This window comes from Schistocerca piceifrons, chromosome 7, assembly GCF_021461385.2.
Source record: "Schistocerca piceifrons isolate TAMUIC-IGC-003096 chromosome 7, iqSchPice1.1, whole genome shotgun sequence".
Classification (NCBI taxonomy): Eukaryota; Metazoa; Arthropoda; class Insecta; order Orthoptera; family Acrididae; genus Schistocerca; species Schistocerca piceifrons.
The window spans coordinates 250,964,937-250,981,025 of NC_060144.1; the positions used below are offsets into that span (position 1 = coordinate 250,964,937).

The window sequence follows — 16,089 nt, forward strand, 5'->3', positions numbered from 1 at the left end:
TTAAATAGGTCTAGTACCTCAGCCATCATGTCATGCACACCTGGTAAAAATTTGGTCTCTTTCAAATGTATAACATTGGATTAAATGGTACGTCAATTTGAGAAAGCATTTTGGAAAAGAAAAATTCCATCAATTTCTTTGTAGTTTCTTTTAATAGCACTAATCAGGTTCAACAATATTCAAAATACTTCTAATTTGTTTATGAGGTATGCTGCATTACCTGATATCAACAAAAAATCTGTAAAACATATACATTATAAACAGTGCCCCAAAGAAATAGGTGTTGATTTTTACATAATATTGAGCCGGAAAAGTACCCTGAATCCTCAATGAATTATCCATTCATCGAGAAACATATCATTTCCTGTAAATAACCCCCTCCTCCCCTACGTGTTCATGAATAAATTAAGATATATATTGAAGAAGGAACATATCTGCATAAATTTTAGAACTTCGTAAATGGTTTGAACTATATAACAACTATAATAAAGTCCCCCCCCCCCCCCTCATTAACCATGGACCTTGCCGTTGGTGGGGAGGCTTGCATGCCTCAGCGATACAGATAGCCGTACCGTGGGTGCAACCACAACGAAGGGGTATCTGTTGAGAGGCCAGACAAACGTTTTGTTCCTGAAGAGGGGCAGCAGCCTTTTCAGTAGTTGCAGGGGCAACAGTCTGGATGATTGACTGATCTGGCCTTGTAACACTAACCAAAACGGCCTTGCTGTGCAGTTACTGCGAACGGCTGAAAGCAAGGGGAAACTACAGCGATAATTTTTCCCGAGGGCATGAGGCTTTACTGTATGGTTAAATGATGATGGCGTCCTCCTGGGTAAAATATTCTGGAGGTAAAATAGTCCCCATTCGGATCTCCAAGGGGGGACTACTCAAGAAGACGTCGTTATCAGGAGAAAGAAAACGCGTTCTACAGATCGGAGCGTGGAATGTCAGATTCCTTAACCAGGAAGGTAGGTTAGAAAATTTAAAAAGGGAAATGGATAAGTTAAAGTTAGATATAGTGAGGATTAGTGAAGTACGGTGGCAGGAGGAACAAGACCTTTGGTCAGGTGAATACAGGGTTACAAATACAAAATCTAATAGGAGTAATACAGGTGCAGGTTTAATAATGAATAAAAAACAGGAATGGGGGTAAGCTACTCCACACAGCATAGTGAACACATTATTGTGGCCAAGATAGACACGAAGCCCACGCCTACTACAGTAGTACAAGTTTATATGCCAACTATCTCTGCAGATGACGAAGAAATTGATGGTATGTATGATGAGATAAAAGAAATTATTCAGATAGTGAAGGGAGACGAAAATTTAATAGTCATAGGTGACTTGAAACGATAGTAGGAAAATGGAGAGAAGGAAACATAGTAAGTGAATATCGATTGGGGGTAAGAAATGAAAGAGGAAGCAGCCTAGAATTTTGCACAGAGTATAATTTGATCATAGCTAACACTTGGTTCAAGAATCATGAAAGAAGGATATATACATGGAAGACGCTTGGATGTACTAGAAGGTATCAGATAAATTATATAATGGTAAAACAGAGATTTAGGAACCAGGTGTTAAACTGTGAGATATTGCCAGGGGCAGGTGTTTGCTCTGACCACAATCTATTGGTTATGAACTGTAGATTAAAACTGAAGAAACTGCAAAAAGGTGGGAATTTAAGGAGATGGGATCTGGATAAACAGAGTTTCAGGGAGATCATAAGGGAACGATTGAAAGGAATGGGGGAAAGTAATACAGTAGAAGAAGAACGGGTAGCTTTGAGGGATGAAGTAGTAAAGGCAGCAGAGGATCAAGTAGGTAAAAAGACGAGGGCTAGTAGAAATCCTTGGCTAACAGAAGAAATATTGAATTTAATTGATGAAAGAAAAAATATAAAAATGCCGTAAATGAAGCAGGCAAAAAGGGATACAAACGTCTCAAAAATGAGATCGACAGGAAGTGCAAAATGGCTAAGCAGGGATGGTTAGTGGACAAATGTAACGATGTAGAGGTTTATCTCAGTAGGGGTTAGATAGATACTGCATAGAGGAAAATTAAAGAAACCTTTGGGGAAAAGAGAACCACTTGGATGAATATCAAGAGCTCAGATGGAAACCCTGTTCTAAGCAAAGAAGAGAAACCAGAAAGGTGAAAGAAGTATATAGAGTGTCTATACAAGGGCGATGTACTTGACGGCCACATTATGGGAATGGAAGAGGATGTAGATGAAATGGGAGATATGATACTGCGTGAAGAGTTTGACTGAGCACTAAAAGACCTGAGTCGAAACAAGGCCCTGGGAGTAGACAACATTCCATTAGAACTACCGACAGTCTTTGGAGAGCCAGTCCTGACAACCATCTGGTGACCAAGATGTATGAGACAAGCGAAATGCCCCCAGACTCCTAGAAGAATATAATAGTTCCAATCCCAAAGAAAAGAGGTGCTGATAGATGCGAAAATTACCGAACTTTCAGTTTAATAAATCACGGCTGCAAAATACTAACGCGAATTCCTTACAGACGAATGGAAAAACTGGTAGAAGCCGACCTCGAGGAAGATCTGTTGGATTCCGTAGTAATAGCGGAACACGTGAGGCAATACTGACCCTACGACTTATCTTAAAAGATAAATTAAGGAAAGGAAAACCTACGTTTCTAGCATTTGTAGACTTAGAGAAAGCTTTTGACAATGTTGACTAGAATACTCTCTTTCAAATTCTGAAGGTGGCAGGGGTAAAATACAGGGAGCGAAAGGCTATTTGCAATTTGTACAGAAACCAGGTGGCAGTTATAATAGTCGAGGGACATGACAGGGAAGCAGTGGTTGGGAAGAGAGTGAGACAGGGTTGTAGCCTCTCCGCGATGTTATTCAATCTGTTTATTGAGCAAGCAGTAAAGAAAACAAAAGAAATATTCGGAGTAGGTATTAAAATCCATGGAGAAGAAATAAAAACTTTGAGGTTCGCCGATGACATTGTAATTCTGTCAGAGACAGAAAAGGACTTGGAAGAGCAGTTGAACGGAATGGACAGTGTCTTGAAAGGAGGGTATAAGATGAACATCAACAAAAGCAAAACGATGATTATGGAATGTAGTCGAATTAAGTCGGGTGATGCTGAGGGAATTAGATTAGGAAATGAGACACTTAAAGCAGTAGAGGAGCTTTGCTATTTGGGGAGCAAAATAACTGATGATGGCCGAAAGGATATAAAATGTAGACTGGCAATGGCAAGGAAAGTGTTCCTGAAGACGAGAAATTTGTTAATATCGAGTATAGATTTAAGCGTCAGGAAGTCGTTTCTGAAAGTATTTGTATGGAGTGTAGCCATGAATGGGAGTGAAACATGGACGATAAATAGTTTGGACAAGAAGAGAATAGAAGCTTTTGAAATGTGGTGCCACAGAAGAATGCTGAAGATTAGATGGGTATATCACATAACTAATTAGGAGGTATTGAATAGAATTGGGGAGAAGAGGAGCATGTGGCACAACTTGACTAGAAGAAGGGATCGGTTGGTAGGACATGTTCTGAGACATCGAGGGATCACCAATTTAGTACTGGAGGGCAGTGTGGAGGGTAAAAATCGTAGAGGGAGACCAAGAGATGAATACACTAAGCAGATTCAGAAAGATGTAGGTTGCAGTAGGTACTGGGAGATGAAGAAGCTTGCACAGGATAGAGTAGCATGGAGAACTGCATCACACCAGTCTCAGGACTGAAGACCACAACAACAACAACAACTTTTGTTGCGCCGGATTGAGTTGAAATTTCATAGAATGGTTTTGAACGGTTCCTAGTAGTACCACAATGTACACCAGCGCAAAAATTCAAGTCGCATTGCACTCCAAACGGTTCCGATTACGTCCAGTGGAGTTGTTGGCCTCAGAGAGGGGCTGAAGCGTTCGTGTGGAGTTTGCAGTGTTAAAGATTGTCAAGAACGGCGTCCTGGTGCTCACTGCACTGCGATCTGTCGTTTTAGACCGTGAAATGTATCGAAATCAGTGCCTCAAGGGAAGGTGTGGTTCCATTGATGCCATTTATGCAACCACCCGCGGCCTTTTCGGGTCGATTCTGAGTGGAAATGTGTCTGGAATGTTTCTGCTTGGCCACCCATAAGAAAAACGCTTGATTTCAACGCTTGGACTTGCTGTTCTAACCCGCATCGTGGAGGCGTGGAAAAAAAGGGGGGGGTTATACGTGGGAAGAGGGAGTGCGACGACTTCCCATCGTCTGACACATCCATGGTGGCATTGGGCAGAGTTGTGGCGTAATTTGATGCCACTGCGACATCCTTAGCCCACCTTACACCTCACAATATCTTCTGAGCTCTGGGGCTTTTGGCAGATGTTGAAACCTTGCTGTTCGAAGCGTCGGCGAGCCAGACAGTAACGTCGCAGGGCGCCTCGCTTTAGCGCCATTACCTGGCAGCTTGTATGCACCTTTGAGTTCGATATGATACTTGGACGACGCAGTGGAAAACAATTAGGTGGTTTCGAAAAACTGATTCTTCAATTGTTCTGCGCAGAGTAGATGCGAAATGTATCACATCTTGCACTGTTCTTATGAAAAGGTGGTAGGTATCTGTTATGCGACGAGAGGTACTGAGAGCAATGGTGGCTAAGAAATCGATGAGGAAGATAGCGCGAAAGAATCACATCTCAACCAAACAGCTGAGAATAATAACAGTTGACGTCATCAAACAAGTCGCTGATACACAATCGACTCGCATTCCGCGACAGTTCGCTTCAAATCTTCTTAACATCATGCAGGATTAGCGACTGCCGTCGTCCCTAAACTGATGAAGAGAAAGCCAGGATGGCTCGTTTCAAATAAAAGTGTCTGGCTGGCTTCTTCTTGCTGGTCCATTTCTGATCACCTTCCCGTGGACGGGACGCTAAACCCTACATTTCATGCTTTTCGTCCCGAAATAAAAGAAAGAACTGCATACGTGTCAAACTAAGAAACAAGTAAACTCAATTTTCGGATCAGCAAAGCTAATAGTACTGGAATTCCTTTGTTTCAACGTTACTGCAATGTCGCTACCCACTACTTTTGATCAAGAGTAGAGCCTTACGTCACAGTTATGTACTGCGTGTCGTCCAGTTGACCAAACACCATCCTCTCGTAACCTGAAGAGATTAAAAGCTTACTCCCATTCTAAGAAAGAAAGCCAAATGTAGTCCCCCGATCTAGCTGGAAGAACATGGGAAGTTGTCTCACCTGCAGCCAGCTACTCGCCGCTTGAGGATAAGAGTCAAAGCTGTAGCTGATGACGCCAGCGTCGTGTTCCTTAGATGGAATGGTTCCAGTCTCACCTGACGTCGACAGTACCGAAGAATAATGATTGACGCCGAAGAAATCCGACGTCCCTGCAACACGGTCATAGAGTCTTCACAATATGCTGGTTCTCCAAAGTACGAGAAGAATCGTTGAAGGGCTTTACGAATACCCCTTGTAACATCTTCGCGAGAGAGCCCCATATTAATCTGCAGCATATTATGGAAATTATCAGCATCATCCTTCTGTGCTGGCAAGCTGGCACTAGATTTTAGTTGTTAACATGAATCGCTTACGAAAAGTGGGTAAGGGTCACTCACAGTGTGAAGACTAAAGCATGTAACATTGCACAATTTTGTTAAAAATATGTTGGCCCTTAAAAACTCATAGTAACCAGTTTTCCGCCATGTCGAGCTCGAAAGACAAACTCTTGATGAATTTACATATAATTCCATTACTATGGAGGCATAAATACTATAAGACTATTGGATTAGAAAGAAAAGAAGCAGGATACTTGTGTACTAAGCAGTACTAGGAACAACGCCACAAATAATTTGCCAACATCTTGAAGTTATTTACTATTTCAATTAAGATAATTTGTGATGTATCCTAAGTTTATCGTTATGTGTTGTGTTTACGCTTCAAATCAAAATACGTTTCAGTCTGTATCAAATGAAGAAAGTTTCGGCAGACACCGTTTCGAACAAATGGCTTTATCATCAATACATTGTCAAATGGACATTGTCAAGGTGAAGGTAATGAACTATTCAATGACAGTTATTAGTCACGAAAAGAAAATATAATGGGGGCGCACACTTTCCATGACACCTGGCTAGTATCTTCTGGTGAGATGAATTTTAATTTATACAGATAAACGTTCTTCTTTGAGTGTTCAGGGTCTTCCAGTCATTACAGTTCGAAAATGAATAACAAACTACAATGGGTTATTAGACTGTCTTAAGAAACGTAAAACCATAAACCAAAGGTTCACTTACTAGATTGTACCCATCAAAGATTGGGTTGGGCTGTGGGCGGGAGGGCCTAGATGATGCGTCTAATAAAAAGGTCAGGAGACAATCCTCTCATGTAGAAGAAGAAACACGATTTTCGGCATGGCGACTCATTTTCTAAGACACTTCGCATTACAATCAGCAGAGGAAACAGGAACAGAACTTACGAAGATACCGCATGGAACTCTTTCCTACACACTTTCTGGTAATAAGTATCTGTGTATCCCTACGTGATGCAGAAATGACAAGTAGATGTCACGGGAGGCGGACTCGCCATTATTAAAGAGGCAGGGAGTACAGCGTATTCAGTACACAAATAGTAAGAGCAGGATGGGTCAGTCAGCAGAGCTTGGTGACGTGGACTAGTCATTGTATGTCATCTCCGTAACAAATCCATCACGGACATTTCTTCCCTTGTAAAGCTGCCCAAGTCGACTGTTGTATCGGAAGTAATCCACATTTGACAAATAAACCAATTCCAGCTGTATATGAACCTTTATTTATGGGAACATGACCTGCTTAGTGTTATCTAATTACATCCTCAGTTGTACGTACGTTGCTAAAACATTAAGTCAACAAGGTGGGATGAAGAGGGACTCAACGTCCTCTAAATAAACTGCTGTCACCCACAATAAGCAGAGCGACACGAATAAAACTCAACAATCAAAAATCTGAGACGCGGTTGGAGGTGTGCCCTCCGCTCTTTCCTGATACGATGTTAGGGTGGTTTTAACATGTCAGTTTTCTCAACTAGTGAAATTTTTCCTGACGCTCTGCTTACCGTGGACAACAGCAATCTATTCAGAGAAGGTCTGGTCCCCCTTCGTCCCACTTACAGGCTCAATGTTTTAACTGCGTATGTAAGCCTGAGGATGTGGTCTGATATCACGAAACCCGTCTTGTTCCTACACAGCTGGAAACAGTTTATTTGTCAAATATGGACCTATGATGTTAAAAACTGATGAACGACTGATTTTCCACTGTTGCCTGATACGCCGGTATTCCCGCATCAGAATCTGAACTTTCCTCGCGATCCCTGCTTCTTGAGCGAGACACGGTTTCTCACTTCCTTTTTTTGTCATTCAGTCTTGTTTGGCCACACTAGAAGCGTGTGCGCTGTCTAACCAGTGTGTCACTAGATGGAGCATTGTTGCCAAATACTTCCACAACAGAATAGACAATACACAGAACTTGAAGCAGAGGCCGGAACCTTTGATCTGTATGAAGCCAACCGTTGCGCTCGACTCTGTACTGAAACCGAGTACACGCCAAACGATAGATGCTTAGTACTACAGCTCGAAATGGACATTCTTACGAAACGGAAGTAACCTAGCGGACTACATAAAAACTTTTACTACACGAAACGCAGATGATACAAGTTGTGACAAATCTTTAGCTGAAAGCTTATCGCATAACCTCTTAAATTAATTTTAGTTCACTTGTGCAAGCTATAAACTACCGCTACTTTTAAGATGACGATGAAGCGACTTCCTAAGTAATGTCGTTATTTTTTCTTTGCAATACTTTTGTTGTACTTCTTAATTTTCCTTTTCTTGGGTTTCACGCCGATAAATCAACTTCCGATGGAAAGAACCGTTATGGGACACTTAGCAGGAGCTACAGTGTTTGTATCAGTGCAGGGATTTTCATTCATGTTTTCAACCTGAAAATAGCACCCAGGTATTATTTACTTGCATGTCTGGATGAACAATTATTAATAACGATTGATAGCCGTCCGAAGTTAACATTTTGCCGTCCGGCGACACCACAGTGGTGTCGCGCGCGAAATACCGCTCAGCGGTTGGCGACACCACAGTGGTGTCGTGAGCATAGTAATGCTCAGCGGCCGGCGACACCACAGTGGTGTCATGAGCATAGTATCGTTCAACGGCCGGCGACATCGCACTGGTGTCGTGAGCATAGTATCGTTCAGCGGCCGGCGACACCACAGTGGTGTCGTGAGCATAGTATCGCTCAGTGGCCGGAGACACCACAGTGGTGTCCTGAGCATAATATCGCTCAGTGGCCGGCGACACCACAGTGGTGTCGTGAGCACAGTATCGTTCAGCGGCCAGTGACACCACAGTGGTGTCGTGAGCATAGTATCGCTCAGCAGCCGGCGACACCACAGTGGTGTCGTGAGCATAGTAATGCTCAGCGGCCGGCGACACCACAGTGGTGTCATGAGCATAGTATCATTCAGCGGCCGGCGACACCACAGTGGTGTCGTGAGCATAGTATCGTTCAGCGGCCGGCGACACCACAGTGGTGTCGTGAGCATAGTATCGTTCAGCGGCCGGCGACACCACAGTGGTGTCGTGAGCATAGTATCGCTCAGTGGCCGGCGACACCACAGTGGTGTTGTGTGCATAGTATCGCGCAGCGGCTGGCGACACCACAGTGGTGTCGTGAGCACAGAATTGCGCAGTGGCCGGTGACAGCACTTTAATATCTTTTTCATCCTGTTGGGGGTTTATTTGGGTAACAATAAGTTACACACGTCAACAACTTTTTTGTTTTTGTAACTACTTACGCACTTTCATCATGGGAGACGAAAGAGACGATATGATTATTTACGATGAATGCGCGGACTTGTCTGACGTTACGGGAAACTGGGCCATTTGGGAAGAAGACAATGGATATCAAAAAAACGAAAGTGAAGCAGAATCGTCGGAAGATAGTCAAATACGTCCAAGAAGAATCCGGCGAATGCTACAAGTGCCAACTGATTCCGATGAATCAGAGAAAGAAGACAGACTATGATTTACTGACGACCAATAATAAATTTGGAGGGTCTCTGGCTCAACACATATTTCCTAAAGATACACAGAGCGTCGTGGATATCGTAGAATTATATAATGGAAACGATCTATTTTAATATATTAGCAACGAAACCAACAAGTATTACAGTCAAAATTGCAATAGAAGGAAACTGGATTTAAAAAATGCCAAATTTGTCGACAATTACAGGACCTAAACTTAGAAATGGTTTGGGCTTGCTATCCTTATGGGACCTGGCAATCCGTTGATAGACCCACCGATATTTCGCAAAACGATGTCCCACAACCGATTCAGACAAATATTATCATTTTTACACTTTTCCGACGATAACAATAAACTGGATAATGCCCACTGGCTTTTCAAAGTGCAATTTGTAGTTAATTATTTTTCCAAAATGTTTAAAGAAACGTTTAATCTAAGTCAAAACATCTCAATTGATGAAGGAATGATACCGTGACGTGGAAAGTTAAATTTTGAAGTTTACAATCCGTCGAAAATTACGAAATATGACATACTCATTCGGATGCTGTGTGACTCGAGGGATTCGAGTGATACGTTTCCTCATTCAAGATATATTCCGGTGCTGAACAACCTTTAGCAAAAACAGTGATGGAACTATTGACACCTTCTTATGGAAAGTGGCATCACCTCTACATGAATAATTATTATAACAGTATAGATCTTGTAGAGAAGTTACTTGAAAAGAAAATTCTAGTTTGTGGAATGATACGGCAAAATGGAAGATTTCCGAAAAAATTAAAGCGCGCAAAAGTGAATGTGTTTGAAGCTTGTCATCGACGGAAAGGTGACAAGCGGCCGGCGACAAGCCAAGTGATCCGAACTAGCGCTGCCGGCGCCAAGCGAATAAATTTGTACGAGATGTGCGGACGGCAAAGTGTTAATACGAAATAAACTGGCGTGAAGGGGTAGCCGAAGTGGTGCAGCCGACCGTTCGCTGTAAGTATGGGTTTCGATTCGTGGTCCGGCACAAATTTTAATACGTCACTAGTAGGTCGTATATCTGTAACTAATACAGCTGGTGCCACAATATTCGCAGTTCGCAAATTTACTTCGAACTAGCATAGGTCTTACTTTAAATGAAAACAACAGACTGCATTGAAATTTAATTTACAGAAATGTTTCGAAATAGACCCAGGCCTAAAACTTCGCCATGAGATATTATGTAAAGTGATTCATATTGGTTTAATAAGTGACGACTGACAAGTGTCTCACATAAACTTTTGTCCAGCTTTGCCCTTAAGTTTTATGTATGTTTCAGCTCTTCCAACATGTAACTTTCGGTGTGGAGTGTCTTGTTCTTCATCATTTTCTTGCTCCAATAAGTACAACAATAAATTGCGATCACTAAACGTACTTCGAATTGCACGAACTATTCACGACTGAGGTGCAGGTATGTGACACCGATAGGCAGTGGGTTCAAATAAATTAACTTCATATCTTCTCCATATTGTAGTGGGATTTCGCTTTTCTTCCAACTTCAAAAACAATTTCGATGCGTTAGCTGCATTTAGTACCCAGCAGCACATCAGTTAAAATAAACCAGACGTAAAGTAGCCAGCGACCACATTTTTCACTCCAAACCCTCCACATTTTATGCAAGAGATTACTAGGAAATTAAGTACCCTAGGAACAATTACCAATATCGGAAAAATAGATACTTAATCATTGAGCTGTGGTATGAAACTATAAGATTCGAAAGAAATCAATTTCTTGTATCAATTAGTTTCCTCGAATCGATTGAGAGGTGTTGTACAATGAGGTGACAAAAGTCATTAGATGCCTCCTAATACTACGACGGACTTTTTTTTTTTTTTTTTTTTTTTTTTGCCCGATGTGGTACAACTTGACGCGGCATGGACTCAAGTCGTTGGAAGTATCTTGCAGAAATAATGATCCACGCTGCCTCTATGGCCGTCCATAAACTGCGAAAGGGTTGGCACTGCAGGATTTTATCTCGCATAAATGATCTAATGATCTATGGAATTCATGTCGAGCAGTAAGTTCTTCGGTGACGTAGCGCATTGTCATCCATAAAAATGCCATCGTTGTGTTGTAACACGAAGTCATGAATAGCTGCAAATGGTCAACAAGTAGCCGAACGTAACCGGTTCCAGTCAATGATCGGTGCAGTTGAACTAGATGACTCTGTCCATTTAAGTAAACACAGCCCACACCATTATGGAGCCACCACCAGGTGACACAGTGCCTTGGGTCCATGGCTTCGTGGGGACTGCATCACACCCGAACACTATCAGCTCTTACCAACTGAAAACGGGACTAATCTGGCCAGGTCACGGTTTCCCAGTCGTCTAGGGTCCAACCAGTACTGTTAACAGCCCAGTACAGGCGCTGGAGGCTTTGTCATACTTTTCGCAAAGGAAAGCATTCGCGTTGGTTATCTTTTACCACAGCTCGTTAAAACCAAATTTCACCATACTGACCTAAGGCTTACGTTCGTCGTACGTCCCAAATTGATTTCTGCGGTTGTTTCACGTAGTGTTGCTTGTCCGTTAGCACTGACAACTCTCCGCAAACGCCGCTGCTCTCATCCACATCTACATCTACGTGATTACTCTGCTATTCACAATAAAGTGCCTGGCAGAGGGTTCAATGAACCACCTTCATGCTGTCTCTCTACCGTTCCACTCTCGAACGGCATGCGGGAAAAACGAGCACTTAAATTTTTCTGTGCGAGCCCAGATTTCTCTTATTTTATCGTGATGATAATTTCTCCCTATATAGGTAGCTGCCAATAGAATGCTTCCCCAATCGGAGGAGAAAGCTGGTGACTGAAATTTCACGAGAAGATCCCGTCGCAACGAAAAACACCTTTGTTTTAATGATTGCCACTCCAATCCACGTATCATGTCTGTGACACTATCTCCCCTATTTCGCGATAATACAAAACGAGCTACCCTTCTTTGTACTTTTTCGATGTCATCCGTCAGTCCCATCTGATGCGCCCCCACACCGCACAGGAATACTCCAGAACAGGCCGGAGAAGCGTGGTGTGAGCAGTCTCTTTAGTAGACCTGTTACACCTTCTAAGTGTTCTGCCAATGAATCGCAGTCTTTGGTTTGCTCTACCCACAATATTATCTATGTGATCGTTCCAGTTTAGGTTATTTGTAATTGTAATCGCTAAGTATTTAGTTGAATTTACAGTCTTCAGATTTGTGTGACTTATCACGTAATCGGAAGTTATCTGATTTCTTTTAGTACACATTTGAATAACTTCACCCTTTTCCTTATTCAGGGTCAATTGGCACTTTTCGCACCATAATCTTATCTAAATCATTTTGCAAGTCGTTTTGATCATCTGATGACTTTACAAGACTGTAAATGACAGCATCATCTGAAAACAAACTAAGACGGCTACTCAGATTGTCTCCTATGTCGTTAATATCGATCAGGAACAATAGAGGGCCTATAACACTCCTTTGGGGAACGCCGTTAAATGAATGCCGTCGGTCACTGTGTAGTCCGTGGTGTGTGGTTATGCCTGAAATTTAGTGTTCTCGGCATGCACTTGACACTGTGAATCTCGGATTATTCAATTCCCTAACAATTTCCGAAACTGAATGTCCGACACATCTGGCTCCAACTAGCATTCCGTGTTCTAAGTTTGTTAATACCCGTCATGGAGCCATAATCACGTCGGAAACCTCAGTACAAACGACAGCTCCAACAATGCACTGCCCTTTTACAACTTGTGTACCCGATACAGTCGTCATCTGTATAAGTGCGTATCACCACCCCAATGTACACCTCAATGTGCACAGTAGTGAAGAAAACACGCAAGTGCGAAACAAGTCATTTCTATAACTTCGTAGGCTTCCGCGGTCAGTCAGTCGACATAAAAGTTTTCTGGGTATGGTACCGCGTCATAATGTATAAATCTACTGCTTCTGGAGAAAAACCAACGTTTCGGCTACAGTTCCAGCGGCCTTTTTCTGTGCCCACTGATTTACAGCCAGTGGCTACAACCATAAATCGATCCACACAGCCCTCTCGATGAATATAAGATGAGCAAGAAACAGAGAAACTGCAGCCAACAGTGCACTTACCTTATGTGAAAAATGTTACTGACCGAATAGGCCAGTCCGCAGCTCGTGGTCGTGCGGTAGCGTTCTCACTTCCCACGCCCGGGTTCCCGGGTTCGATTCCCGGCGGGGTCGGGGATTTTCTCTGCCTCGTGATGACTGGGTGTTGTGTGATTTACTTAGGTTCGTTAGGTTTAAGTAGTTCTAAGTTCTAGGGGACTGTTGACCATAGATGTTAAGTCCCATAGTGCTCAGAGCCATTTGAACCATTTCGAACAGGCCAACACTTCACTGGGTTGGGGTGCAGCCTGTCTTCTACAGTAGTCGGTCGCAGGATCCAGGACGTGCTAGGCTCCACTAGGGACAAGGTGGAAGCATTACACACTACAGGCGTGTACAAGGTGGAATGCGAATGTGGAGAGGCATACAACGGCAAGACTGGCAGGCCAATAGCAACACGCATTAGGGAACACGAGCGCTATATTCGTCTCGGGCAACACAACAAATCTGCAGTGGCAGAACATCAGTAAGATTGCGGTAAAGAAACAAAATACAGTGAAGCCTGTGAGTTGTCCAAGCAACCGGATATGACGAAACGCAAAATCAGAGAGGCCATCGAAATACTTAAACACCCTAAGAATATGAATAAAACTAGAAAAGTGTGACTAGGGCCTCCCGTCGGGTACCCCGTTCGCCGGATGCGCGTCTTCCCATTTGACGCCACTTCTGTAGCTTGCGAGTCGATTGGGATGAAATGATGATGGTTAGGACAACACAACACCCAGTCCGTTAGCGGAGAAAATCTCCGATTCGGCCGCGAATCGAACCCGGGCGCTGTCACGCTGACCACCTTTTTTTTTAAATTCTTTTTGTTCGATATTGTTCGTTGCGTTTGGTCTGGGCGGACGTCACAAGACATCTGTTCAAGTTGATAGTTGATTCTTTGACTCTTTTTTTTATTACACAGAGCACGCAGCCCTCTGACCGAACACGCTGAGATACCGTGCCGGCTTCCACTCAGTTACCGGGGGTGGTTAGAATATGAATAGAGAGGAAGGAATCAGGCTGGCCCCATCTTGGGTGCCAGCAATCAGAGACCAACAGATCGCACTGTCAACATGAGGCGCGAGTACTACCGGCGAGTAACTGCCGCCGCGCCGCCGACGTCCAGCATTTGAAAAACAGGAGCCAACTTCTCATTCGACGGTCACCACCAGTCATGGCACATAACACAAGCACCAATAGACAACAGAGGTATCGCTCTCCCTCCACCGCAATAACCTACTAAAATAAAGTTCCCTCACCTTCTAGGGCGCCTTGTCACGGTCCCTGCGGCTCCCCCCGTCGAAGATTCGAGTCGTGCCTCGGGCATGTGTATGTGTGTGTTGTCCATAGCTTAAGTTAGTTTAAGATAGATTAAGTAGTGTGTAGGCTTAGGGACCGGTGACCTCAGCAGTTTGCTCTCATAAGACCTTACCACAACAAATTACCTCTCCTTCTTCCTTCAGTGACTAATGAAAGGATCTATCCTATGCGCAATGAACAGTAACAACAAAATATAAGGGACACTGCATAGCTAGAACTTACCAGTAGACCCAGAGGAAGGCCGTTGCAACAGTGGCCGAAACGTTGGTTTTTCTCCAGCAACAGTAGTTTTATACATTATGACGCGGTACCAAACCCAGAAAACTTTTGTATCGAAGACGTTTCTACTTTTTAAAGGAAAAGGGGAACTTCTACCGTAAAATTAACTTTAGGAATTGATGTTGCTTTCCTTCATTTACACACACTATTTTTACAATTTAGTGAGCTTTTGTTGTTTATAACAAGAAAATCGGCTGTCAAGCACTTTGTGGTTAACGTTCGGTACTCTCCTGGGTGGTTTTTCTGTTATTACTGCTGGTTATATACTTCGAACTTTAACAGTGCTTCAAACAACTGTTTACTTGTAGGTAAGCCCAGCAGCTAAAATCCATAATTAATTAAACATACAGAAAGTATCCTTTCGCCTTTGGCTTCAGACACAGCTGTTTACCCGATTTCATATGGCATACTTTGCGCATGTGCACAGAATTCTGGATCATGGACAACAGCCGACTTTCCATTCAGTACACACACTATTCTTCGCTTAGAGCGTGTTAGCATGAATTTTTTCAGTGATATTTCCCATCAAATCCAGAAAACGAATTGCCTTATGAAACTCCACCGTATCAGTCGGCTGATATATTTTGTTGTTGTGCCACGGTACTGTGATGAGAGAGTACAGTCTACCAGCAAACAAACCAACAAATATGAAAGGGGGATTTATGTTTAAAAAAGATAAGTAAAAGTTTGACTATACTTTCTACAGTTCAGATCCTTTATACCTGTATTAGTTACAGTTAACTTGGACCTGCAATGGACAATTCTTCATGTGTAGCGGCGATCTGCTGACACTTGCTCTTTGAGAAATATTCTCCTGCAAAGGAATGGCAGAAAGTAAGCTCCGGCACACAGTGTCACTGTGTGCTCCGCAAACGGGGCTCCCAAGTGGACACTCACCCCTGATGTAAGCGACTTCCTCACTGGTGAAGGAGGGCAGCCGGGAGCGTGGTCTTCCCTCTGCTGCACTGTTGGCGTCCACCCTCTGCCGCATCACCGGAGGGTAGTCACCCTCCTCACTGAAGATGGGGTGCGCGTAGATTCCAACCTGAGGGGCAAAGAGACACACCTCAATATCATCAAGTGAGCCAGGACACAGCGTAAGTGAAGAGCAACTGTGCTGGCAAAGTAATAAATATATTAATAAATATATACTAATATATAAATACATATTAATGCCGGGTGATCAAAAAGTCAGTATAAATTTGAAAACTGAATAAATCACGGAATAATGTAGATAGAGAGGTCCAAATTGACACACATGCTTGGAATGATATGGGGTTTTATTAGAACCAAAAAAATACACAAGT

General features: G+C 43.0%; 1 protein-coding gene across 1 annotated transcript in view; it reads right to left on the reverse strand.

Annotated features, from left to right (window-relative positions):
• LOC124805602 (myrosinase 1-like) overlaps positions 1-16,089 on the reverse strand; it is a 108,345-nt gene that overhangs the window by 19,561 nt on the left and 72,695 nt on the right. The window contains exons 7-8 of the mRNA XM_047266169.1: positions 15,680-15,827; positions 5,227-5,375 (exon numbers count right to left, since the gene is read on the reverse strand). Coding sequence (XP_047122125.1) covers positions 5,227-5,375; positions 15,680-15,827 — 297 coding nt within the window. The remainder of the gene's footprint in view (positions 1-5,226; positions 5,376-15,679; positions 15,828-16,089) is intronic.